We start from the raw sequence: 27,145 nt of genomic DNA on the forward strand, positions 1-27,145 counted from the left end.
TGGAGCTGTGACCCCTCAGATGAACAGAATGTTTGTAAAAATGAAAAGCTGCATGACAAGAATGGGAAACTGCAGTTGGGCACCAAGATGAAGATGACAGGACACTCGTCAGCATGGAGAAACTAGACACCTGTCTTCAGCATCTTGCTTTTGCTCATGAGAGAGCAAAGATCCATGAACTACGCATGTTTCCATTAGCAAACTATGGTTGAACCCTTTTTGCAAAGGAAGTCAAGGCCTGAGAATCCTAGAAGTCTGAAGGATCACAAGAAGTGCATCACATTTTGATCACAAGCTGTTTGGAGTAACTGGTAGTACCAAGGGACATTCGGCCTCTTCAGACTGCCACATAAGGTGGACCAGTGAAATATTTCCAAATAATTTCAGAATTTTCCAAGTTCTTGCAAATTATATGCAGGTTTCACATGCACTAAGTCAGTTTTCCACTGTTGATATTTAGTGCATCTTTCCCTTGTCAAAGGAGGATGTTTTTCCTCCTGCTGCTGAGATTCTAAAGCAGGTCCAATAACCTTGCAGTGTGCAGAAGTGTGGTGCAGTAGAGCTTAAGCATGACAGGAAGCCCTCACTCTGTCCTGGGAGAAAAACTCAGTCTCGATCAAAATGTATAAGCATTGGAACTCTTCCAATACCTACTTAATCCACTTGTTAGAAGCATTAGCATATTGCTAAAACTCACTAATAATTTGCTATATGTTTTTCATCTGTTATATCCTTCAGTGCCATACATTTTTCTCCTCAGATGCAACTCAAACAATCCTTATAAAGCTTTTTGTCTCTATTTCTTATATGATGGCTCTTAAAAGCAATCCTGTTTTCAGTACAGGTTTCTCAAATGTGACGTAATATACTGATTGATATATACAATATTATAAAAATGTGACGTGATATATGGATTGATATACACAATATTATAATGTACTCCATAATATGCACAAGAATTCACTAATGAAAAATTCACTGTATGAATAAATGGCATTTCAGTTACTCTAAGCAACATGTTTTTTTCTTGTTTCTGGACCTTTGAGCTTTTAAAGAAAAACAGCCCAAGCAGATTTCTCAGCACACGATTCCAGAATAATTTTCAAAAGAAAATTTCAAAAGGAAGAAACCAAAGCAGACTTTTCTTTGCAACAAAGGATCTCAAAGCATATTTCTAGTAGGGGAGCTGAAAATCCAGAAAAATATTATAACCTTAAAGTGTAAAATAAGAGCTACAGCAGCAGCAAAGGTAACGGGAAATGGCCAGTCAGCTCTGACCTAACCTAAAACATTCCTGTGCAAAAAGCCAGCAGTAAATCTGGGAATCACCAGCCTTCCTATCAGAGGAAGATTCCCATCACCTTGAAAGTCATGCCATGTTTGTCAGCAAGACCAGTTTTGAGCCTTTGCAGACTGAGGACTAGCAGAGTACCTGGCAGGAGAGCAAATGGGCTGCAGCACAATCGTGGCCACTCTGTGCAGGAGCCCAGGGCAATGCAGTACAGTGGACGAGCCTATCAGTGTGCGGTTTTGCAAGGTAAACATTCAGAGCCGGACAGTGCCCAAAAATGAACAGCAGAGGTAATAATAGCAGTACTTGAAATTAATGGATGAGTCCTCATTCTGGTTAGTTACTTCTCTGTTTTGTTTAGGTTCCACTGGCTAAAGCTGGTGTGGACAATATTATTCATTTTGTAGGTCTTGTTTTTTCTCACATTCAAGGAAAGGAAATGATAATATACTCACAGCTTGGAACTGTTTTCTCTTGTTTATTCACTGCTGATTAGCAGTATAAACTAAACAGAACCTCAGCTGACTTCTATTTACATTCTCTGCTGTTTCAGTAGAGAACATAGTGTATCTGCTCTGGGCAGCCTCTCCTCTGTATGCTCTTGCCTTTAGGTAGTTTTGTCTATATGGGTCACCATGTCACACAGGTTTGGCCTCTAACCCTGCCCTTCCCTGAGGGATAGGACTCCCAGCACCTGCCCAAGGACGTCAGCGGGATGAGGGGTGCAGATCTGCAGATGGCCTTTGCCTTTCTCAAGGCTGTCCCAACCAAAAGGCAGGGCAGCTAAAACACTCTGAGGAGCCATTTCAAGCTCCTTCCCTCTTCTCCACAGTTGATCTTTGAACACTGATATTACAATGCTGGCCAAAATGATCGTCAATCCAGTGTGATGGCACATGTAGTCTGGGAGAAGGAGGTGACTCACTAGTGACTGAGTCCCACTCATGAGCTTGCCACAAGCAAGAGCTGCCATGCCAGAATTCCTGCTCAGTAGGGACACACATGGGCAGCACAAGAAGGGCTCACATAGGAGAAGTTTTGCAGCCAGGCAGGACAGGGACCAGCATAAAAACAGAGATGCTGGTCAGCTGGACGATGATGCTACTGACCAGGGAGAAGGGGGAAATGCTGCTATTGGGTTTTTGTGAGGGACTTAAAGTTGTGGCATTCACATCTGCTATGTTTATGCAGGAGAGAAATGCGTGTGCAAGGCAGGTTAAACATCTGTTTGAAGACATTGAGTGGGACAATACAGATCATGCACATGGGTGCCAGGGAGGAACACCAACCTCTGAGTGATACACAGTGAAATATTTTTGGATATACCTTAGACCGTACATTCAAGACATAGCCAGTGCTTCACTCAGCTCCAAGAAAAAATATCCAATTACCAAAGGAAGAAGGTCAATGAAAGGGAAAAACAGAGGTTAATGGTGGAGAATCAACAAAAGCTCATGGGTATTTTATTAGCAGTTTAAATAAACACAGCCCACATTTTTAATGAAGAGGATCTGCAGCTCACATAGCAAAGACTGTCAGAAGGATGAAGTGTGGAAAGCAATAGGGCAGGCAGAAACACTATTGCTATTACATTTGAGTTTGAAAACCTCCTGGAAATAGTCTGTAATGCTTTTACTCCTATTGCAAGATAAACTGGTTCTTGTTGCCCACAGTACTCTAGGGGAAATCACAATTTTAGGAGAAGTATCTCCCGTGAAAGCCCAGCAGGAGCACATTGTGTATTCGCATCTGTTTCTAATTATAACCTTCCAAAGCTTTAGACAGAACAGCTTGCAAGTTTTGCCTTGTGAGGGACGGACTTCTTAGAGATTCTCTCTAAGACCTGAAATTGGATTTTGCTGCTCCTGAACCAAAACTGTGCTCTCATTAAAAGAATTTTCACACAGTGTGTGTGAAATGATGAGTGCACATAGAATAGAATCAAAGTATCATAGAATATACTGAGTTGGAAGGGACCCATCAGGATTGAGTCCAAGTCCTGGTCCTATGCAGGACACCCCAAGAATCACACCATGTGCCTGAGAGTGTTGTCCAAATGCTTCTTGAACTCAGGCTTGGTGCTGTGACACTTCCCTGGGGAGCCTGTTCCAGTTCTCAATCACCCTCCAGGTGAAAAACTTCTTCCATGTATCTAACCTAAATCTCCACTCCTGCCACTCATCCCCTGCAGCAGAGACCTGCTACAAGACCTGGCCAAACAATATCTCCTGCCATCTAGAGGCTTTCTGCATAACCATGAGGGAGGGTATCACCCACATTCACATGTGACCTGATCCTCAGGCTCAGCTGAGAGCTTCCACAACTCCCATCTGGAAAGCACATGCAGAACTACTCACAATGAGAAACCAAGGTCAGAAATTCTTCATGGGAGTCTAGGAGACTACATGTCTTCCCTTCTCTTGCCTTCAGAGCCTCCCTCACTTCCTCGCAAATGATCACGTTTTATTTGGGACCCAGCTTGCAACTTCCATTTAGAAAAGAAAGAGGCTTTTTTTTTTTTTTATAATTGAAGATTTTTCTTTCCAAAAAGGTCATCCTCCCCCTTTACTCAGTATTCCACACCTGGAGTCCACTGTGTTCAGTTCTGCGCTCTCCAGTACAAGAGATATGGACATAATGGAGAGAGTCTAATGAAGTGCCATGAAGGCAATGAAGGAACAGGAGCACTTCTGGCATGATGAAAGGCTGAGAGACCTGAGACTTTTCAGACTGGAGGAGAGAACACTCAATGGAATCATACCCCTGATGCAGGGAGTAATGAATATGGAGCCAGGCTCTTCTCAGTGGTGTCCAGTGACAGACAGAAGTCAGTGGGCACAAACTTAAATACAGGAAAACCCATTTAAACCAAAGAAAAATATTCTTTTATTGTGGAATGATGGTTAAACACTAACCCAGGTTGCCGAGAGAAACTGTGGAGTTTCCATCATCAGAGATTTTTAAAATGCAAGAGGACAAGGTCTTGCTGTACCTGACCCTGCTTTCAGCAGAAGCAATCTGACTAGATGATCCTCAGTGGTCCCTTCCTGCCTCAGTCATTCTGTGAGTCTATGACCATTTTTGTCCAATAAATAAATCCACTGTGGAAAATGCTGGAGATTGCACTTTGTTTTTGTAAAATTTTGGTTCTGTTTTTGTCTGGCTGTATAACGCAGTAGTTGGTATCATTCATAGACTTGTACACTTCTTCAGGTTAGAGGGAACCTTTGGAAGTCAGGACCAAGACACTTCTCAAAGCAAGGCCAACATCAAAGCTAGATCAGGTTACTCATGGTCCTCTCCAGGCCAGTTATGAGCACCCTCAGTGATGGAGTTTTCCCTGCCTCTCTAGGCAGTCCCTGTACTCGATCAGCTCGATGCTATAAACATTTTCTTAATACTTCCTTGGAATTACTCATGTTGCAGTAATTGTGTCCATTGCCCTTCAACCTTTCACTGTGTGTATCTCTCAGAAAAGTGTGGGTTCGTCTTTACAATCCCATTAGGCCACTGAAGATATCAACTAGATCCATCACTGCCAGCCAAGCCTTCCTTCCCCAAGGCTGAACAAACCCAGTGCTTGCCCTTTCCTTGTATGTCCTGTGTACCAGTACCCTAACCATTGTGGTCACCCTCTTGTTGATCCACTCGTTTGCCTCGTACAGGAGGGCAGGTGGTACTCCATGTATAGGCTCACCTGTGCTAAAGAGAGAAGTGCCTCACTGAGCCCACTGACTGTGTCATTGCTAATGCAGCTTGGCCTGTTGGTGAGCTTCATTGTCACAAGTATGTGCTTCCTTGGCATGTGCCATGTGGAGGTTCCCCAGCTCTTTTTCTGCTGATCAGGTCATGTTTGGAGTTGGGTGACACTGGCACTGAGGAGTTATGGCAACTGCTGGCACCTGAGGACCTGGTCCCTGTGAATTTTCTTGACACTGTGAGTACTGCACTCAGCTACAATCCTTGTGGTGTTCTCCTTCAGGTGCTACTTCTCACCAGGGTCATACTTTTCACTGACTGTTGTGCTGCAGTTGGCAGAGTCCTGTGGGAGTGCTTCCTGCTTTATGGGACACACAAGCATGACGAGAAAAGGAGCAGCAGTACAAGACATGGCTTTGTTTTCAAATGTTACCAGCTGAGGGCCCTCAGGCAGGCTGGCAGGGCTCCATGGGTGGGACTTTTTCAACATTCATGGATGCCAGTTTTGCCTTAGGAAGCAGAGCTGGGGTGCTGCAGCACTGACCTTATTCCCTTCTGCATTTACCTTATTCTCTTCTGCCAGAGGAAGACAGCTCTTCACATGAATAACATCTATCTGCCTGGTGAGAAAATAGGATATGGGTTTTGTGGAGAGAAAACTGTAGGGAGGAACCACAAGCATCATTTCACATTGTTCAGAGGGTTGGGTTACCTCCCACGAAGGCCTTCTATTATCTTTCCAAGTGACACCCAGTGCCTCCTTCATCACCAAAGAGCTCTTCTGTTCACATGCCGGGTCCACATGCTGGGCTTTGGCTGCCCCCAAGAACCCTTGGTATCTGTCACATGTTGGCAATTGTTCCTGATGCCTTTGAGGCAGAAATCCCAATTCTCACAAAAATATGGTACAGTGATCAGAGATTAGCATCTGGAGTTGACCAGGGCCAGACAATGCTTTGAGCAGCTTCTTTGCTTGTCTTTTCCTCCCCACCCCTTCCTCCGTTGTGTTTTTCTCCTTTTTTTTTTAAACTCTGTACAATTCCCCACCAGGCAGGGCCCTGGCATCCCTCCACCCTTGAGAGACTTGGATCAGAGGCAATGCAGGCCAAGCTGTATGAATTTTCTCTCTGTGGGGATCCTCCCTCTCCTCCATCCTGTTCCCTCAAGAATCATTTCGACAAGAAAGCAGGGGTAGTGCAACACCCCTCAGAGCCTCTGAAGGGACATGGCATTCTCTAAGCTGGCGCCAAGAGGTTGAAGACCAGATGTAGATGTGGCTTTGCCAGTAAGAGGGGCATGGGAGGAGAGCTGACAGAGGAAAAGACCCATCCCTCTCCCATTAGCACCATCTGAAGCTGTACAACATTCCCTGATACACAGGGCAGTCACAAAGCTGTACAGCTATTTCAATTGAGATGAGATTTACCTCCAAGCGGGTGTGCTGCTTCTCCTATGGTGGCAGAGCAGGACCAGTGTGTCATGGGGACAGCAGGGAAGTAGGGAAGGAAAGGGGAGGGCAGCTCACAGCTCAGGACACTGACAGGGCCTTGGAGAGAGGATGGCCTTCCTGACCCATACGGTCTTTAGACACCTCTGTAATCCCACTACCTCTTAGGTGAACATTGACCAAGACAAGTACCATCTCTTCAAGAAACTAGCTAGTATCACAATAATATGTTTACCCTACACATGGGGCAAAGGATGCAAATGTGTCAATCAGATCACCTCATATTGCACAGAGAATTTACCTAGACCTCAAAGTGAAGGGAACAGACTGCATCCCATTGCACTTCATGTGTTTCCCTGCTGTGCCCCACTGCTGACTCTGCCCCGGCTGGTTTAGTCCCATAGAAGATTTACACCGGAAGGGAAGAGTGCCCTTCCATCCCTGCCCCAGCACCCTCCAGTTCCTCCCCCCCATGAGGCTGCAGAAAAACAACTATCTCAGCTCTTCACCCATAATGACATACCTGAATGGGACTGTCCCACCCCAAGAGTATTTCCAGAAGGGAATGAAGGAGCCGTGTCTTTGCAGATGAACGAAACAAAATCTACTTACGGTCTCTGAAGGTGAAATGCAGCTCTTTTGCAAAGCTGCTCTCTGGACAGTCACTCCAGCCTGTATTGCTGCAAGGACCAACATGTGGGACTTTTCACTTTCCTTTGCTGAACTGCATCAGTTTCCTGACATCTCATTTCTCAAGTGCATAAAAGTCCCTCTGATTAGCAGCTCTGCCCTCTAGCACATAAACCACTCCCCAGCCTCAATTTAGTATCATCAGCAAGCTTGCTGATGGTGCACTCCACCTATTCACTCCATCCTATTGTCCAGGTCATTAGACTGTACTGGATCCAGCACTGGGGGCCCCGGCAGTGGCACTTGCAACCAGCGGTCATTTGGACTTTGCACTTTGAGCCTCAAAACGCAGCCAATTTCATATCCACCCTAAAGTCTAACTATCCAAGCCATATTCCACCAATTTCGCTACAGACAGTGGGAGACCATGCCAAGCACCTTACACAAGCCAAAGTCTATGACATTCACTGTTCTCCCCTCTGCACAGAGGCACTCATCTCAACAAAGAATATGATCAGGCAGGTCAGGCATGATTTTCCATTGGTAACTCCATGATAACTGCTAACCATCTTCAAAACGGAACAACACATTCACATGCTTCCAGTCCCTTAGAAAATGTTGACACTTACTCCTCTGCCAAGGAGGACTTTTCAAAAGCTAACAATTTGTCACTTTGTCAGATTACATGACACAGATGACCAGAAAGGATGAAACAGAAGTGGAACCATGTATCATAGGTTTATTAGGGAAAAAAGTTATACTTCAAGACCATATATTTTGCACTGTACTGAAGAAAAAGTATGTGAGAATAATTAAAATGCTAAAACCCAAATCACCATAAAAAAGAGAATGCTCTTTTAATCACTTTAGTACCTTTTTTGTCCCCATACAATTTAAAATAACTACAGGAAGAAACTCAAAAGCTGTTAGAACTACACTACATCTAAGCTGGAACAAGAGTGAGAGATGAACCAGAGAATGGATCAGTCCCCCAGGTATACCTTTTATTCATGTCAGCTTTTGCTTTATGGTTTGGTTGGAAGAAATTTCAGTAGTATTGCAAAGGAAGTGTATCCCAATTGTCCTTAGGCTGGACCATAGTCAAATGAGCTTCCTGCTAGTTGACTCCTGTGTTGGTGACTTGGGCTTCTTTTTGGAGGGCAAATAAGTTAAAAGCAGTTTCTAATTTGCAACTTACTCATCCTATGCCTCTGCACAGTAATGTGAAAGATACTGACAAGGAATAAATAACATACAAAATAAGATGAGAATGGATTGAAGAAAAGTTGCACTACAACTTTTAAATAGCAAAGGATAGAAAGTTTAACTGATGCTGATAAACTGCTGTGTATGTGTTTTTCCTGGACTAACAGTGCCACTCTAACATGGATAGAGGGGTAGATTCCCATTGAATGTCCAGTCCAAAGGCTGCCAAGGAAGTGAGACACACGTCTTTGATCAGTAATTCAAATGTTACATCAACAGTACTCACAAGAAGAATATAGCTCTTTCCTTGGTTAATATATTGTGCATAGCAATATCTCAAAGAATTAACAGCACCTTTTACATAAAAATTCCAAACATATTTATCTAGTGAACAAGAAAATCTCAGCATCTCTAAACAGTACTTTTGCAGATGTACAGTACTGTATTTATATAGATATAGATACACATATATCTCACAGTGAATTTACACTGTGAATGACCTGGTGATTAGTCCAGCAGTGGGTGAACCCACAGGGTAAGTCTTCAGGAGAATAAATTGCCTTTGGTGGGTGGCCAGTTACATGGCATGATTGCATAGGGGAGCCCCGCTGGGAGGAAAGGACAGTTTAGCATCCCATTAAGCAAGCACAGCATGCTTAGGTCGTTCCCGTAAGATATAAGAAACTTTCAAATTTTCATGGCTAATACAGTTCTGGTTTTCACAGGCTGCACATATTGCAAACTTCTCTCTGTGCCTTAAAGACACAGAAGGAAGGTAGGACACCAAACTTATATCCTATCCCTGCTTCCAAGCAGAAGTCAAGCAGCACCACAGATACAGGCTGGTAAAGGATGTTCATGTTTGGCTTCACGAGGGTTTCTTGAGCAGCTGGTTTTCACTGGTTTGCCTCATTTACCTTTCTTTTTTTTTTTTTCTTTTCCAAATCAGTTGCTCACAGTCCTCTGGTAGAAATAATTTGAAAAGCATGGTCTGCCTAAGACAGGAAAACAGACTGCTACCATTTTCCTGGGATGGGCACGCCACACTCATACCAGCCCACATAGTAGTAGGGTGTTGTGTATCCAATGCGTCCAAATGATACAGGTTCCTGGCGGTACTGGCGGTAGTACCCTGTCAGAAGAAAAACACCAATTTGTATTCCACAACAAAGAAACAGTAATTTAACAAGAGTAACAGATGCAGTGAGAGTCAATCTCACAACTCAAATGAAAACTTAAAAATGGTCTGATAGGCAATTATGTCAAAAGGGTATTGGCTAGCCCCGGTATTTGGTCTAGATCTTTCTTGAATGATCTAATTCTGGTCCTTCATATCTCTTGCAGCTTCGACTGGTTTTACTGTTCAAAATCTCTTTAACTATTGTGTAATGCTATGGCCTGCCAAAGAGCTTCTGCCTTTAACCCCAAAAGGTGGGCATATTTCAGTTGTGTTTATGAAGTTTCTAAGTCAGTTTAAATACATAAAGGACTCTGGGGCAAAAAAATACCATCAAATCATATTATCTCACAGGGCTTCAGGAAGTGTCAGCTTTTCAAAAAACAAAAAGGTATCATTTCATGCAGTAAATATTGAGTTAAGCCCTCCCTTCCCCTTTTTCTTCATCTGCAGAAAGAATGTGACTGCTTAAAGCATTAGAAGAGGTGCAGCATTCTTGTTCACATAGCTCGTGCATTGGAACATCTGAAATATTCATGGCTTGTGCCAATAATATAACTTTTGCGTGCTCTCTATCTCTGTCTCCTAGACCTAGTTATACACATCTGGATTAATCATCCTTCTTCTGAACTGAGAAATACACTACTTCCCAGTGATATATTATATCAGTGACTTTTTCAGTTTCTTCCTGGTAACGCCACCATCAAAAGAATATCAACAAATAATTTAACATAGAAACCATTAATGCTAACTGAATAACTTAAACCAACAGACTTACTGAAAAGATTAGCTGACTTTCATGATTGGTGACACAAGTTGTCACCTTCCTGGCTACATGAGCTGAGCAGTTTACTCAGAGGAACTCCTTCAAGGTAAGAATTTTCACTCAGAGAGAGTTATCTACCAGGCCAGAATAAAACTACTGACCTTAAGTCACTAGACATACTCATTTGTGCTTCGCATTGAGCGAACTGGTTAGAAACCATTCACAAAAGCCATATTTGCAAAGATGTTGCTGGTTCTTCCTGGCACATGGAAGAGTTTTTGTACCTCAATTCAATGAGGTAGGTCTTATCATTAAGAGAAACATTTCACGGACCTATACGATTGTTTCCTTCTGTCTTTGCATTTTGTTCCTGTAAAGTATTTGCCTTACACGCCCCTCTCTTTCTGTCTGTCTCTCTTTCTCCACCCTCAAGCTGTCTGGGACTTTTATAACCTGTTTTCACCTACTGCATCAGCTGGACTATTCAAGAGAGCTGCCAGCAGCTGTGAACAGCGCTCCACTCTGTGCTCTGTTCCTTACCCCTTAATCCTACAGATGGGATGACTGGCACCTGGCCAGCATCCCACTCCCCCATTGCTGTACCTCGGATGGTGGGCAGGGCTTCAATGTACGACTGAGGTCCTGTTCTTCCATCCAGGTGTGAATCCACAAATTGGCAGTGGTCCTCGCCCCTTCCCCAGCTATCCCCAATGCTGTAGAAGGTGTCTGAAGGGTGATACAGACAGATTACTTAACTCAGCAATACTTTTGTTTGGGATGCTCTTTGTCACCAGGAAAATAGACATGGAAGAAAGCAGGAGGAATGTTAGAGTGAAAAACACAGTATTACCAATAAGCAAACAGTGGCTGGAAAGAGAGAGAATGCTACCTTCAGAGTATTGAAGAAGAAATTATGGAAAATAAATGGATTACAGCTCCATAAGGAGTAGACCCTCTTTTGCAAGTCCATGGGCCCTGCACCATAGGTGATGGGTGGAGAGAATTTCAACTATACTAGTCATTTGAATATATCATGTGAAAGTAAATACACCCATATAAGCATTAGCATTAATTCTTCTCAAGAGAAGGACTCCCACAGAGCCGTCATGCAATTCTTTCACATATAAAATGAAGAAAGTGAGAAGACAGAGATGGCAAGTAATCATATATCAAGAAATTAATCTTGGTGCCTACCTTTCAGATCATCACTGAGGTAAATTTTATACCTTAAGGAGTTGCAAAGAACCACTCCTACAAACTTGCGGTACCAAGTTCGTTTCACATACTGCTTGCCAGTGCAGTCTGAGTAGGTGGGGTCATATTTAAAAGTGAATGGGATCCAGATAGGCTCACCGCCTTGGGGAAAATAATAAATTCCACATTAGAGACAGACTTCAGCATTTCAATCTGAGTTTTGCTGAGGTTAACATTTAATAATATGTTTTACAAGACACACTGCAGCAGATTAATGCATAACTTTTCTATATCCAGAAATACTACTTCAAGAACAAATACTGTTAAAAAAAGAGAAGAGAGGGACTTGATTAAATCCCTTCTAGGCAGTAGACAACTGTTAAATTGATTAAAAAACATGATTTCATGTACTGAACCACAGCTTTAAGTAAACAGTCTCATTCATTTTAATAAGAATTCTTCTTTTCCTAGTATTACAGTTTCTTTCCTCAACATGGCCTGATCTCAGGTCTGACAGTGACTTGCATTTTAAGACTAAGTACAAAACTTAACCCTATTACTGAAGAAGAGATGTTAAGAATTCTGTGGTAACAGCCTGAGATGTGATTCTTGCTATCTGGTTAAAAAGATCATATCACAAATGTACTTTTCTGTTTTGTTTCTCAAATTACATCAAAATAGATGAGTTTTCAACAACAAACAAGCGAGATCTTTCCTGGGGAACTCTGTTCAGAGCACTGCTGCAGAGGAGAATGCTTAATTGTATTGCAAAAGACTAAATATTCCTTCTGCCTTACCTAAATGTTTGTTTTATACTAGACAAGACAATATAATTTATTTTGAAATTGCTGTTGTAGTAATGTATACAGAATGATACAAAAAGTTTCCAATGTGATAATTGGTGTTTTTGTCTCTAGCTACAGCACAAAGCCCTGATTTTACTGTGCTATTTTGAGGTGGTTTACAAATGAGATTGAAAGTTTTTTTCTGTTAGTCATTCTTCCTCCCTCTCACTAGGCACATAGTCCAAATCCTGCAAACACTATCATGTGATCAGCAATCCTTAAAACTCCACTGGTGTGAATAGAAACGTTAACTGTACCGATTTTACTCAGCCACACAGTGAAGAGATTACAGGATTTTAGCCACAGATTTATCTTTAAAATAAAACAGTAAACTATTTCTTGAATGCAATTTTGTTGCTGTGAATAATATGCTTTTGTCCATCACTTTTGCCTACCTCCAAAAATCCTGAAGGATAAACTTAGTAAGAGCTGCACTGGATGTTCAGAATCTCTTAATTTCCACAAGTTCCCAGAGCTCTGCCATCTCTTTTTGGTCTGTCTTTACTACTGCGGCCACACAAAGTATTTTCTCTTTGTCCAGTTGGAGAAGAAACTACAAGTGCAAAAGCCATCACCTTCCAAAGCCTCCATTCTTTGAACAGACCAACAAAGTAATGGATAGCAAAAAAGCTGAAGGTGTCTGGAAAGGTCACCACTCTCAGAGGCCTCTCACACTGACTGCCAGAGACATAGCGTGCTCTGCAATACCTGTGCATCATCAGAGACTTCTGAGAGGACACAGAAAAAAAAAACCCAAGTAAAATAAAACAGAGAAGGAAGGGAAATGATGGATGCTATTTTCATAAACACTGTAGCAAAAAAGCCCCAGAACCAAGCATTTTAATTGCTTAGGAAAGCTCACAGAGTATAGTGTATAATAACTCTGAGGGTTTCTTTTCCTGCATCTCTTCTGAGAGCATGTACTGCCTGGGGTTACCCTACCAATGTTCACATCAGCAAGGTTAGTCCCCAGCACCAGGAAATCAGATCTTCTGATTAGAGGCTGAACTAGCTTCCTGCAAATTTGGAAACAGCTCAACAACCTGGAAAGCTCATCAGCTTTGTAGCATATCATTTGGGTCAGTAGCAAATCCGAGTTTTTTAGCATTTATAAGGGCATGATGATTTGTATAGATGAGCATAAGAACTAGAGAGACAAAAACCTGATGCTGCTATTCAAGCTATGCTTAGGCAACTGAAGGACACAGATACAGAAGCAATAGAGCTTAATGCTTAATACTAAGCAATTTAAGCCTTTGTACCAGGCAGAAAGATGGTCTAAAATCAAATGCTTATTCGAACATAGCTTTACAAGATTTCTTTTCAGAAGACAGAATAAGAGGTCCTAAGACAAAAAATGTTTTGTGAATTAGTCCCATGAATTACTACCTGCTTAAAACTGTAACTAAAACTGCATGTTTAAATGTTTCTAACTTCTATATTCTAACTGTTTTGCACAAATTTTATGCACTTAATGAAAGAAACAACAGAGTAAGACTTACCAGGTGGTCTGACAATGAGAAGAGGATTGTCTAGAAGAATAAAACAAATAAAAAATTTAGTATTTTTTTTCCAAATCTGGTTTTATAATATGAAACATACAGTCACTCAAGAGGATGACAGTACAGCACACATAACTACATTATGAATGTGGGACTTACATTGTCTTTTCAATTTGCAGACCTAACGTGTGTTTGTTATTCTGCTGTTTCCTCAGTTAATGAAATTTGCCACAGGATTGTTTATTTATTTTGATACTGTAAAAACTCTATTGAGATTAGTATCAAAGTCCAAAGCCAGCTTTGAAACATTTCCTCTTCTCAGAAGGTCCTCAGAGCAGGAAGACATTTTCACTGTACACTTCTGAACTAATACTGGGCCTGTCCTCCAACAGGAAATATAACCTAACTCTTGCATGCAAACCTCAATCTCAGACATCCATCGTGTTCAGCACAGTTCTTCAGTGCTATTCATAAATATGTGAAATTTATAATTTTAATCCTTTTTATCATAGTGGCAGAAATTTTTGAGGAGCTCCCTGGGCAGTGCAATGTGCAGTGTCCACTCCCTCAGGAGCTTCTTGCTTGAAATACTCTTTAAATAAAGAAAGATGGAGTAAGGATAACAAAATAACATGATCTAATGCATTAGCTTCTCTGTATTCATTACACTGCAGTTTCTATCATCTCTTACTGTACACAAAATACCCAAAGAAAAAGCATGGTCGTTGTCTACTAATGGGGAAGAAAAATTCTAGGAAGTTTTAAAAGTTTGATAAAAGAGAACAATGGGTTTCTGCTCTCTTCAATGTGTTACTAGGGGTGAGATTGAACATTTTCAATAAGCTGCTTGATCCTATGATGGCATTCTTTATTGAATATTCCCATCAGCTCAAACCTTATGGTTGCATTAGAAGAGGACTCTGAGTTAGCAATTACTTTCTCTTATGACCTATTCCATCACTGTAACTATACCACCTGGCTTTGTGTATAGCAACTCTTTTTGTACTTATGCCACCTTATGGAGAGCCACCTTTGGCTACATGACAAACAAAAGATCAGTGCTGCAAACAAAACTTTAAATTTGGTGTACTTAACATGTTAAAGCTCATTGATTTTGGATGGGAAAACTAGGCATTCAGACCCATAGACTGGTAGCCAGCTAATCAGGAAAACAATCTGCAAGATACAGCACAGAATCAAAGAATCATAGAATCATTTAGGTTTGAAAAGACCTTTAAGGATCACTGAGTCCAACTGTTAACTCAGCAGTTCCAAGTACTCCACTAAACCATATCCCTAAGTGCCATATCTACATGTCTTTTAAATACCTCCAGGGATGGGAATTTCACCACTTCCCTGGGCAGCCTGTTCTAGGTTCCAGCCTGTTGACAGCCCTTCTCTGGACATGCTTCAGCACCTCAAAGTCTTCCTTGCAGTGAGGGGCCCAGAACTGGACACAGCACTTGAGGTGCAGCCTCACCAGTGCCGAATAGGGGGGCACAATCACCTCCCTGGTCCTGCTGGCCACACTATTGCTGATACAAGCCAGGATGCCTTTGACCTTCTTGGCCACCCAGGCAATATTAAATATTATGCTTGGATTTATACTTGAGCTTCTTACTCCTTTAATGAAAATCTGAACATGTTACCCAGGACCATTTTCTTATCTTGCATTTTTGTCTCCCTTCTGTGATGACTTACTTGCACAGTTCTTAGAAAGGCTTCTGAAGTGAGCACTACAGAGTGAAGTCAAATGAGCAAAGGCAGAGACTGCAGAAGCCCCATGTCATTAAAAGGGCAAAATTTGCAAGAAACAACAGACCTTTCACTGAAGTAAAGACTGAAAAATTTGTCCTTTATTATTTAGTGAAGTCATTGGCCTCTGGCTTGATGGAAGTAGAAGAAGAAGAAATGGGCAAAAATAGCTCATTTAACATACTATTTTTAGAAGAGGGTGTTGCTCTTGAATGTACTATTAGCCCTGTGAAAGAGCAGCATGCCTAGTCAAAAAAAAAGAGCAGAGAATTTTGTCTGTCCGATGGAACTGTTGTCTTCTATATTTCTTCCACAGACAACTGCTTCCAACTGTTTAGCTGTCGACAATTAGAAAACTACTTTACTAAATGCTGGTCAATCTATCAAAGATATTAAGCTTCCTATTGCTTCTGTATTGTTGAACATTACTATTTTTGTGTATTTGAAATTCAGCCTCCTGTTCATCCAGAGTTCACTTTATTGTCATTTACATTTTAATAGTGGCATTAGGAGTGCATATTATTTTCCTGGCTTAACTGAAAACAAATAATTAAAGTAAAAAAAAATTCAAAGCAGCAAGATCAGGATAATCACCATTATTAGAATGCTGGTTTCAGTCATTGCCTTGCTACATCTCTTATTAAAAATTCAATTTTGAGATGAAAATAAAAAGCAAACCATACCAGATTCTGTGATAAATGAGACAGAAGAGCTAACAGGTCCATAACCAAAGGGATTCTTTGCCTGGACTTTAAAATAATACCTGAAACAAAAAGAGAAGGGAAATAAGATGAAAACAGATCCCAGTGCAATGGCTAAATTATAAGTAATTTAAAACAGAGTAAGAATCAAAACAGCAGAACAGCACCAAGTGTCCTTTTCATTAAATGGAGTTGGATACTGAGCCAGGGTATGAGCTGGCTGTTACAGACAAATGTCTTCTTTTTGCAATTGCTCCCATGCATATTTTTGGATCATTTATTTATATATCATCCCCCTTCCAAAAACCACATACAACTATATCCACTTTCTATGAAACAATTGGTAGCAAAAGACTAAAAGAAAAAGTTGCAAGGAAATCAAATTCTGATCTCAGGAATAGTTTTAAACCAGAGCAACTCCTAGAAAAGCAGTGACGTAAACTGCAAACTGAAACTGGATCAGATTTATATGCGATCAGAAACTAAGCTTTTGACCTTTGTCTCAAAGGTCCAGCAGCATTAAGATCACAATACTTGAGTAATACAAGGCAGCATCACATGTTGCCTTATTGATTCTCCCAAAGTTTTTAAATCACATGCTTAAGTCAAAGCACATGACTCACCACTAGAACTCCATTCTTTGCTCGACAGAAGCAAAATTATCCTCACCCTTAGAGAAGAATATGTGTAAGCACATTTTAGTTCATTTCCAAATACAATGATTTTTAGTTGATGCCTGCCCTGTCATTTTTTCCCCAGATTAATGTTTTCTTCTTTTCCTTTTATATTTGTACCAGTCCAGCAGAAACCAGTTAGAATGAAAGATTACTGTAAAAATTTCCAGCACAGCATTTTTTAAATTCCTGAGTTTAGGTTTTCCTTTCTTTCCCCCTTGCTCAAGTTCATTCTTGTAAAGAAATTAATAAAACATAAAAAATTACTGTGCCTCTGTAATATCCACATCTCATTCGGATCTTAATTTAAACTCTCACCCAAAAGCAGACATCTTCAAAAGATCTATATATGACCCACATAACAGGTCAAGTGATTACCTGCATGGATGGTTGCCACCAATGGCTGGATTACCTTACATGAAGATATCCCGAGTGGCTGGCCTGATGTACCTCAGTTTGGGAAAGGGAGCCTGCTTCATTAAATATATCAGGCTGCTCTTGGTGGGGAAGCTCTCCCCATCCTGCACAAAAAACTGCCAGTGCTGGTTCTCTTGCATTGGCCACACTGGGCTGAGACATGATGCTTATACTTTACAGTCTCCCATGCATTAGGAAGATCCAATACAATTCTGTTGCAAGAACTTTGCTGGTTTTAGTCTGCCACTCAATTTTTACGATGTGCACTTTCCTGTACCATCAGTTGTATCTTAGCCACAGAACAGAGCCTGGAGGTCACTCCTGAAAGGGCCCTCTCTGGCCTAAGCACCAGCTAAACACATAGGAAATTATTCATAACAATAAACCGGAGGTGACATGGTTGAACCAGCCCTTTGGCAAAGGTGACTGCCTTTTTTTCACAGAATCACAGAATCAACGAGGTTGGAAAAGACCTCTGAGATCATCGAGTCCAACTCATGACCTAACACCACCCTGTCAACTAGACCATGACACTGAGTGCCACATCCAGTCTCTTCTTGAATACCTCCATGGACGGTGACTCCACCACCACCCTGGGCAGCCCATTCCAATGTCTGATCACTCTCTCTGTAAAAAATTTCTTCCTAATATCCAACCTAAACCTCCCCTGGCACAGCTTAAGCCCGTGGCCTCTTGTCCTACTGCTGGTTGCCTGGGAAAAGAGACTGACCCCCATCTCACTCCAGCCTCCTTTCAGGTAGTTGTAGAGAGTGATGAGGTCTCCCCTGAGCCTCCAGGCTAAACAGCCCCAGCTCCCTCAGCCTCTCTTAATAGGGCCTGTGTTCCACTCCCTTCACCAGCCTCACTTTCCTCTGGACACTCTTCAGCACGTCAGTGCCCTTCCTAAACTGAGGGGCCCAGAACTGGACACAGTACTCAAGGTGCGGCCTAACTAGTGCTGAGTACAGGGGCAGAATCACTGCCCTGGTCCTGCTGGCCACACTATTCCTGATATCAAGTAAGGTGAACTGCTTTGTCTCAAAATCAAACTGATCTTTATGAAAAGGCTGAAAAGATGTGCAAGTAACACCCTTCTGTCTTCATCAGAAGGGTGGTAGTCACATGAACACTGAGTTTTGCCATGAAGTAAGATGGTTATCTCCAGGATATGGGCCAAAACATTTTCTTGTTTACTCCTTAAAAATTACAAGTGGCTTGTCTAGGTGAAATCAATGCAGGAATTGAAATATTCTCGACTTCATCCATGGCATCAGATTTACCTTGCACCTATGTCAGACCTGGAGCACATGCATGGTCAGACTCTCTGTGGGACAATTTCCCATGTCTGCATGGGGGACGTGTCCCCTGTCCCTACTGTGTCCTGCAGCTGATACCAGAAAACTACTCCATTTCTGCTTTCTTCAGACAGTTCTGCCTTTAATGAATGACTATATGATGTTCACAAACAACTCAGAGCTTTCTTTAAAAGAGAACGCATGATGAGGTAAAAAGAAAACAAAATAATTTAGCAGAATAAATAGCAGAATTTAGCAGTTAAATAGCAAAATTTAGTAAGGCTGTGCTTTTTGCTCATGCCTAGCACAATCCTCTTGCTGGCAGAAAAATTTCCCCCTGGTTTTAACTACTGACCTTGCTTTTTGTATAAAAGAGTGTTTAGCATGGCTGGGGAAAGAGGACAGGGAAGGCAAAAAACCTTCCATGTGCTCCCCCACTTCTGGACACCTGAGCAGAGCATGGCAGCCTGAGCTCTGCTTTAATCCAACATTGCCAGTGTTCTCATGGGGCACCTGCACCCATCCATACCTCCTTCACCCACTAGCACTTTTTCCACCCGGACTGGGACAGGAGTGAGCAGCACAAGCAAGACCACGGGAACGGGACACAGCACAGTGATTCCTCATGCTGGCTCACGAAACAGCCACAACACAGCACCAAGCTTAACTGACTTAACTCAGTACCTGCTCTAAATACTTCAGAAGAGCAGGAGAAAAATGTTTTCCAGCTTACACCTCTTCCATGATGCTTCAAAACATAGTGGAAACATCTATATGTATGTCTGATGTCCCACTGCTTCCAAAGTAGTATAATTACATACCACTTTTGCAACGCGGTGGCACCTTCTGAGCAACCCTTTCAATGCACTTAATTTATGTGTATTAATGGCAGCTTCAAACCATTCCCATCAGATATATGAGTGTGATGATCCACCTCTGAAACTGGAGAGAGAGCAGCCCAAGAACCTTGTGCTCCTATTTAAGTAGAGAAAAACATGCAGTTTTGTATCCAATGTGTAATGCAGGAACTGATTACCTATGGAGTCGGGACAACTGTGCATTCAGCTGTCCTGTTACATACAGAGAAGCCCATCTGGGACACAGAATTGTTCAAGCTCCTGCCTGACTGTCTAAAAAAAAATCGGCAATGAAGTTATGAGTACATTTTTCTTCACAAATTGGAAAATTGGTTTCTAAGCCTTTATATACACAAGAAGCCTCTAGTCGTGCCAGAAAGAGAGCCAGGTCTCATGACTTACTGACCTGTGATTTAGACATAGACATTGCTATGATTGCTGTATTAAGAACATTAATAAAATAATGCAGTCAGGATACATTTCTTTCTCAGACATGACAAATAATAAAGAAATTGCCAAAGCCTTTCTAGGTCCAGGAATCTGACATTTGCATTAGTCAGAATCCTTCAGCTGATGACTTTGCCAGGAAATCTCAAATCAGTATAACTCCACTGCTTTTCATCACATAAATACACGAACAAAATTTATAATATATAATTTGATTGAGCTTTGTTTACACTTTGCTTAGGCAGAACTGCAATTAATTGTTACCAATAGGCACAGAAGAATCACAACTGCCACAGACGGAGTACCATTTGTTGTTCATTTTCAAAACAGACCAGAAAAAAGCTTTTCCTCCTAAGAGTAAAGTTCCTTTGAGATTTTATTTACCAGTTCTACTGATATGTCAAGAAAGGACACAGTAATCTGTAACAGGGTAATGAATTTGTAATATTTTTATTCATTTAGACTATATGATTAATTGTTCACCAAACCTGTCACTTGGAGCAAAATTATTTTATGACTTAATTCAAGATGTCTCCCTTCTTTGGGAATTAAACAGTTGGCACTCACAGAACAAAGTGAGATAATCACTTAGCATGATAATTAGAGAAGCAGCTTTTAAAAAAAAAATTAGTTAGGTGTAAATTCCTTTTTCCAGAGGCATGCCTGCATGGATCGCCAGCCCTGCACTCCATCCAGCGGCAGGCTGAGATGCCAGCCAGGGATGTCAGCCAGCCATGGTGTGCACAGTGGCACTGTCCACACATGCTGCAGGTGGCAGGGCAGGAGCCATAGCACCATGACCATGTGCCAGCCACGAGGATGGTGGAATGGCTGCTGCTGGACCTCCAGCAGTGCTGGGTGATAGCCAGGGTGGATGCACAGAGGGTATGCAGGCAGAGCAGGTGGCTTCTACCTGCGTGAGGGAAACTGGTATGCCCAACCCAGTGACTGGGAGGGACAGACGTGCTGCTACCCAGGAAGGGTAGGGGACAAGCCAATGTGACAGCACCCCATAGATCCACTGTCCAGCAGGAGCAGTAGATGAGGGGAAAAAGAGGCTGGGAGGGAATGAGGAAGGACAGCTTTCTCCCCATGGCAGAGGCTAAAATCCTCCTCCTACAACTGCACCATCCCTTTCAGATGAAAGACACTTAAATCAGCTGCCTGCAGGTTCACAGGATAGTGCAAAGTGTCTCCCTACATAAAAAATGGCCCAGCATTACATCTCTCATGAATAGTTACAACAAATATTATAATAAGACAGTAGAGTCGAGGTGGAACAGGACCTTCCAACACAGCAGGTGTGAGGCATGTATGTGCCACACAGGTCTACCACTTGCACAGGACAAGGGTTTCATTGACATCTTAGCTCTTCTGTGCTGCCCTGGTGGCACACAGCAGCCAGCTGTGGTTGATGATGCTTGTTGGTTGATGAAGCTTGTGGCTTTGCTTTAACAGAGATACAGAAAGGAAACAGAAATTTCTGGTGCGTCTGGACAGAAGATCCAGGCTCTGTTTGCAGTTGTGAGCCCTGAGTAAATGCTTGAGAACCTCCTATGTACAACACCGGAACTGGTAGCAGGCACTATGGGATCAAAGTGTTCCCAGATGAAACACAACCCAAGCGGACAGGGAAAAAGATTTCATGAGACATGGAGATATGGTGGTAAAAGACAGTGTTTTAAATCATGACACTCCCATCAGGCAGTGACACAGGTTTCCTGAAAAAAGGCAGGAAAAAGTCTAAACATGCTCAAGAAGGAGACTGAAATGTTCATGGCAGGGATTATAATGTTTGTGACTGTGGATTTAGTGGTTGAGCAGATGCTGTCCAGCCCTTTGCACCATCTTCTGTGACAGCTGAGAATTAAGGTTAGGGAAGAGACATTGTCAAAACTGCTGTTTTAAAGATTTATTAAGGTTTAAAGTAATTTTAGTGTTTACAATCACACATCACAAGGAAGCAGCTCCTGTGCCCACTGAAGCTGACCAGAGTTTCACTAATGGAAAAACTTCCACTTCTCAAATGGGGTCAGACCAGTCCTCAGAAGAAAACTTATGACACGGATTAAACAGAGATTTCCGTTTTGTTTGTAAAACCTAAACACCAGGCAGATGTTTTCCAGGATAGGGTGACAGCTTCAAATCTTCTCTGGGGCTGACTTCAGCCAAGATGCCAACTTGTTTCTCATACGCTGCACATGCCACAAAATTGCACCACCCATAGGCCCTTGTGGGACGCCCAGCAGCCAATAGCATCTTACAGTAAATCTGACTGAATCTGAGATTTCTCACAAAATACACTAACAATGCAAACACAAAATTTTTAGACTAACCTCAGCTTTCATCCCATATTTTCTTAATTAGGCATGGGGTCTTTTTGCAGTGGTTAGGGAGTTATTTTTAAGATAGAAAGTATTCAATCAATTCAGTCTGTGGATTTGGAGAATGTAAATGAGATTGGCTGATACACACAATTTCTCTGTCATAAAGATCCCTCCTTCTCCACCACAGATCCCACATGAAGCCTTTATTGCCTTTCAAGAGCATGTAACAGGGACCAATGGATTATACCATTTTCAGGAAGGTGCTGGGGAAACAATATGCCTAAATAAATAGCACTTGCTTGAACCTCCCTACACTGAAACAGAACCTTAATATTCAACAGGACAGTCAATACGTTCATGGAGATGCATGAACATATAACCTTGCAGTTCCTATAAAACTCCATTCAAATACAGAAAAATTGTGAACTTCTGAAGCCTGGAGTTAATGTACATCTCATCAAATGAGTCACAGGTTGGCAGCTCAACTCCCACCAATTCCTCTACATTGAGCGTTGCCAGGAGAGAAGCTGCAGAACTCCTGTGAGCTTTCGCTGCAACCACTCCTTCTGGTGACCTGGAGCCCTTTAAGTGTTGGGTATGAGAAGCAGAGAGTTATCTCTGGCCTTCAACACTGTCCTTGGGGCATCAGGAGAGGGAGATTTGACTGAGAGTCTGAAGAGGTGAGGAACTGCAGCTGGAAAGGGGGAAATGGCACAGAAGCAAGAGATGGAGGGTCCACCAGGAGAAGCTGGGGTGTCAAAGCAATGCCTCCCTGGCCTACATGGGGGACAAGGTGAGAGTGGAGGAGTGTATACTGATGAAGGGGAAAAGGGCTGGGGATATAGAGGAGTCTGGGATGTGGAGGGAGGAACTAGCAGCAAGAGGAGAGTCGTTTAGGGAAAGGGTGTCTTCAAGTCACAAGGACATGGATGTACAAAGGCAGGAACTGCAACTGCTTCCACCACTACCTAGGAACAGTGTTTAGGAGATCTCAAACCTCTTCCATCTTGTTATAACAGGTGAAAACCACAGATAAACTGTGTCCAATACCACCTTCCATACGTTTGTAGCTACAATGTTTTGTAATGAGAGCACTAGCAGATGTAGAGCATATAACTGAAGCTCTCTACTGTGAAATAATTTTGCCTTAACACACCATGAATGACCCTAAAAGGCTTTCATTAAGCTCTAGATTATTAATCTTCAGAATAAGTGGTCTTTTTTTATCTCTTGGATATGTAAGAATAGGCCTCATGAAGCATATGACTTACAGTATGATAGACAAAACAGGAAAGGATAAGAGGGCACAGTTTTTCCTGAATTTCAGACTCAGAATTTGAAAAAAAAGTCTGAAAGACACCAAGCATCTCTCAAAAGAAGTAATTTTAATGCAGTCCCTTTGTGGCCATTTACTTCCCACCCAATTCCCATGAATTATTCCAATATCAGGCAAAGCATGAGTTCTTGTTCTGCCATTTCATTGAGATTTTTTTGCAAGATGCAGACCTAAATCTCCTGCCAAACTGACTTCTGATCAATCACCACAGCCTCACTATATACCACCAAGCCTTCTCTTCCACCACAACCCATGTGAACAAAAAGTGAAAACAGACCAGTGGGCTGCACTTCCTCACCAGTCCTCAGGTATCAAATCTTGACCACCCCAGTATGTGGGAAAGGCCACATCACATCACATCAAGATCATTTAGTATACTCTTTAGTATACATCATTTAGTATACTCTTCCCCCCCCAACATTTGATTCAGTTATGCAAAAGACTATAAAATGTATTTTAAAATAAGATTTTCTCTGTTACTGATATGTGGTTTTATACACACAAATACATATCCATGTACACACAGTCATCTGCTCCAGGGTTAATACGGTAAAGACATCATGTAAGTAGTTGTGCAGTTTATAGAGCAATTTGCTGTCAAACAGACTGATTAAAATCTAAATCACATGTAAATATTTATACTAAGACCAAGAAAAACAACTGACAATTCTCAAAATTCATTTCACTTCCTTAATAGAGCTGAAAAGGAGTGGGTCAAATCCTTACCGTGTGTTGGGCTTCAGGTTCTCAATCGGCAAATGAGTAGACCCTGCAGTCCTGGTTGACCACTTATTTTTTAAAAAATCATCATAGGATGCACTGTATACCAGATAGCCTGTAAACAGGAAAGACAAATAGTCGTGAGGATTCTAAATAAATTTTAAGTAAATGATATCTCTAGGTGTTATGGTGAATTCTATGGGTTAAAAGGAGTAGAAACATCTTTGAATATGGAAGTGATTCAATGCCTAACTCTTCTGGAAAACTCTAGGCTGTAAGAATTTCCTGTCATTAGCTAATGATGTAGCATTACATCAGAGGATGGCATCCAGGTGTGAATTCTGATTTAAAACACAATGAAGGCAAAAAGATGACAGAGGCAATCCATTCACTGCTTTAAGTGATACATGGACTGTGCAGAGACTAATATAGTTAGAAATACCAGAGGATTTTTTGGGGGAAAAAACTGAAGTTATACAAACTGTGCTCATTAAGCTACTGTCTCAACAGTCTTGAATAATGAAATACTGTGGGAAAGATACCACACAGCCCGTTCAAGTGCCATCTTCTCCCTTCCCAGTCATTATTGCTGCTTCAGTTCTGCCAGTTCTCTGCTATGATGTCAGCTGCAGAGCTGGGCGAGGATCCTCCAAAACTGGATGTTGGCACCAAAGCAGTGGCCTTTTGAAATGCTCACTTCAAATCTTTTGGGTCCACTGACAAACAGGATTAATTTCTAAAATATTTTGGTTATTTACTCTAGTGTTTTTCTAGCAACTTTTGAGATTCATTCTTGAAGTCCATTGGGATTTTCTCTGGCTCTCAGAAGGTCTAGAGACATTAAAGGAGATTTAATTTAATACATTTGTTTAATACATTCCCCATCTCTGAACTTTGTCAGACTGATATTTCAGCAAAATTCCAGCAAAACAAGCTAAGCATAGCCTGGGCCACAGATTCCAAGATAATTGACTTTTATACATTATTTTCCTAAAAAAAAAAAAAAAGCAGACTAGAAGATCAGCATGCCAGAAGCCCCTCTACAGGCAGACCATTCCTGCAGCCACACTCAGGACCCAGGCACGACCCAGACTGGGTTGTCTGCTTGAAACGGACTGAAGCTGAGTGTGAAAGATGCTCCAAAGGCAGGCTGTGGAGGTGCCTGTGGTGGAGCTGAGGCCATTACCTGGAGGAAGAAGTGCTCAGCTGAGCAAAGCACTATCAGAGCTACCATGCAGGTAGGATGTGATGCCTTTGGAACCACTGTCACAAAATCAGTGCCAAAATCAAGATATCTGGACCAACATGGGCTGGTCAGTCCGGCACTGAGGGTTGATGGAGAGACCCTTCTCTTCACGAAGTAGCTCACCTCCCTCAGAAAATTGCAGAGCAGTGAAACATCAGTCATGAGACATCGGCTCAGTTTAAAAACTGTCATTTAAGAAAACCTTTCCCCAACAGTAGGACAAGAGGGCACGGTCTTAAGCTGTGCCAGAGGAAGTTTAGGTGGGATATCAGGAAGAAATTTTTTACAGAGAGAGTAATCAGACATTGGAATGGGCTGCCCAGGGAGGTGGTGGATTCACCATCTCTGGAGGTTTTTAAGATGAGACTGGATGTGGCACTTAGTGCCACAGTTTAGTAAACACGGTGGTGTTGGATCAAGGGTTGGACCTGATGATCTCGGAGGTCTTTTCCAACATGGTCGGTTCTATAATTCTCCATTACACCACTAGGAGAGTAACCTTGGGAGAGTACCTGTTACCATGTCTCCTCGAGCAGGTTTAGCCCAGTCCACAATGACAAAGGAATGACAGCCTTCAACTGCCACAACAGTGATGTTGTGAGGGGCTTTCAGAGGATGCTGATCTTTCTCTCTGAAGTCATTAGGGATGATTTCATCAAGGCTGTCCACTTGGAAGTGCTCCAGGGCCTCTGTCAAGGAACATGGGGCTGCTGGATCTTTACTGAGATAGGTCACATAAGGAGCTGGAAAAGACAAGGAAGGGTGGCATTTAGTTAACAGTTTTAAGGTACCATAGAGTAGCACACAGGCTGTCAATTTCTTGAAAAGAAGAGAGTCAAGTTTTGTGATGCATTTTAAAATTCCTCCCCTTCCAGCCCAGAGACTGCTGCCAAAAAAGCATGGCTCAAAGTCAATTTGATTGATGAGCAGGGGGAATGGGATGCCAATATTCAGGTCTACCCCACACTCACAATTGTACAAAATTATGCAAAGACAGAAGGATTGTCTTTGCTAGAAGAAGCAGAAGAGAGCAGTCTCACTGCAGGACTCTTTACACGCTATCTCCAGCTGCTCTGGAAGGTAGGATGAAAATTTCACCCGAACTCTGCTTTTCCACATATGGGAACAGACAGGGCCTTTGATCATCTAAGACTTTACAGGTGGGTTGGTTCTTACACAAACAATTTGAAGCTGGAGTGAAACAACAAAGGCAGTATGAAGACTAATTCCAAGGTGAAGTCCAAACAGTTTAAATGTATTGTTGTTGTGGTCCCCTGGGTACTAAGGGACCAGGAGTCATGAGTCTCTGTCTTCCAGGCACATGCTCCCAACCTGTAACTTCTATTTTTAAAAGCTTTATTCTGACTGGAATTGCACTTCAGTTCAGGAAAAGATTAAATCATCTTTTTATTGCCTTGAAAGTCACCGTAACATTCAAAGTAAGGACTATAAAACTTACTTTGGAAATGTTTATTCAGTTGCAATAATACAATTCATTGAAATGGTAATATTATTTCCCTAGTGCCTTGAAATGTTCATAAACCAACGTTTCTTGGTTTATCTTATTGGATTTCATGCCCTAAAGGAATTTTTTCCAGATCTTGCAATGAAGT

General features: G+C 41.9%; 1 protein-coding gene across 5 annotated transcripts in view; it reads right to left on the reverse strand.

Annotated features, from left to right (window-relative positions):
- Nucleotides 1-7,786: 7,786 nt before the first annotated feature.
- Nucleotides 7,787-27,145, reverse strand: part of FNDC1 (fibronectin type III domain containing 1) — a 64,999-nt gene continuing 45,640 nt past the window's right edge. For all 5 annotated transcript variants that reach the window (XM_064649016.1, XM_064649018.1, XM_064649017.1 and 2 more), the window contains 7 exons: nt 26,045-26,275; nt 24,293-24,401; nt 16,196-16,275; nt 13,758-13,787; nt 11,411-11,572; nt 10,820-10,942; nt 7,787-9,405 (listed from right to left, as the gene is read on the reverse strand). In XM_064649016.1, coding sequence (XP_064505086.1) covers nt 9,290-9,405; nt 10,820-10,942; nt 11,411-11,572; nt 13,758-13,787; nt 16,196-16,275; nt 24,293-24,401; nt 26,045-26,275 — 851 coding nt within the window. In that variant the 3' untranslated portion in view covers nt 7,787-9,289. The remainder of the gene's footprint in view (nt 9,406-10,819; nt 10,943-11,410; nt 11,573-13,757; nt 13,788-16,195; nt 16,276-24,292; nt 24,402-26,044; nt 26,276-27,145) is intronic.

Source organism: Pseudopipra pipra, chromosome 3 (genome assembly GCF_036250125.1).
Source record: "Pseudopipra pipra isolate bDixPip1 chromosome 3, bDixPip1.hap1, whole genome shotgun sequence".
NCBI lineage: Eukaryota > Metazoa > Chordata > Aves > Passeriformes > Pipridae > Pseudopipra > Pseudopipra pipra.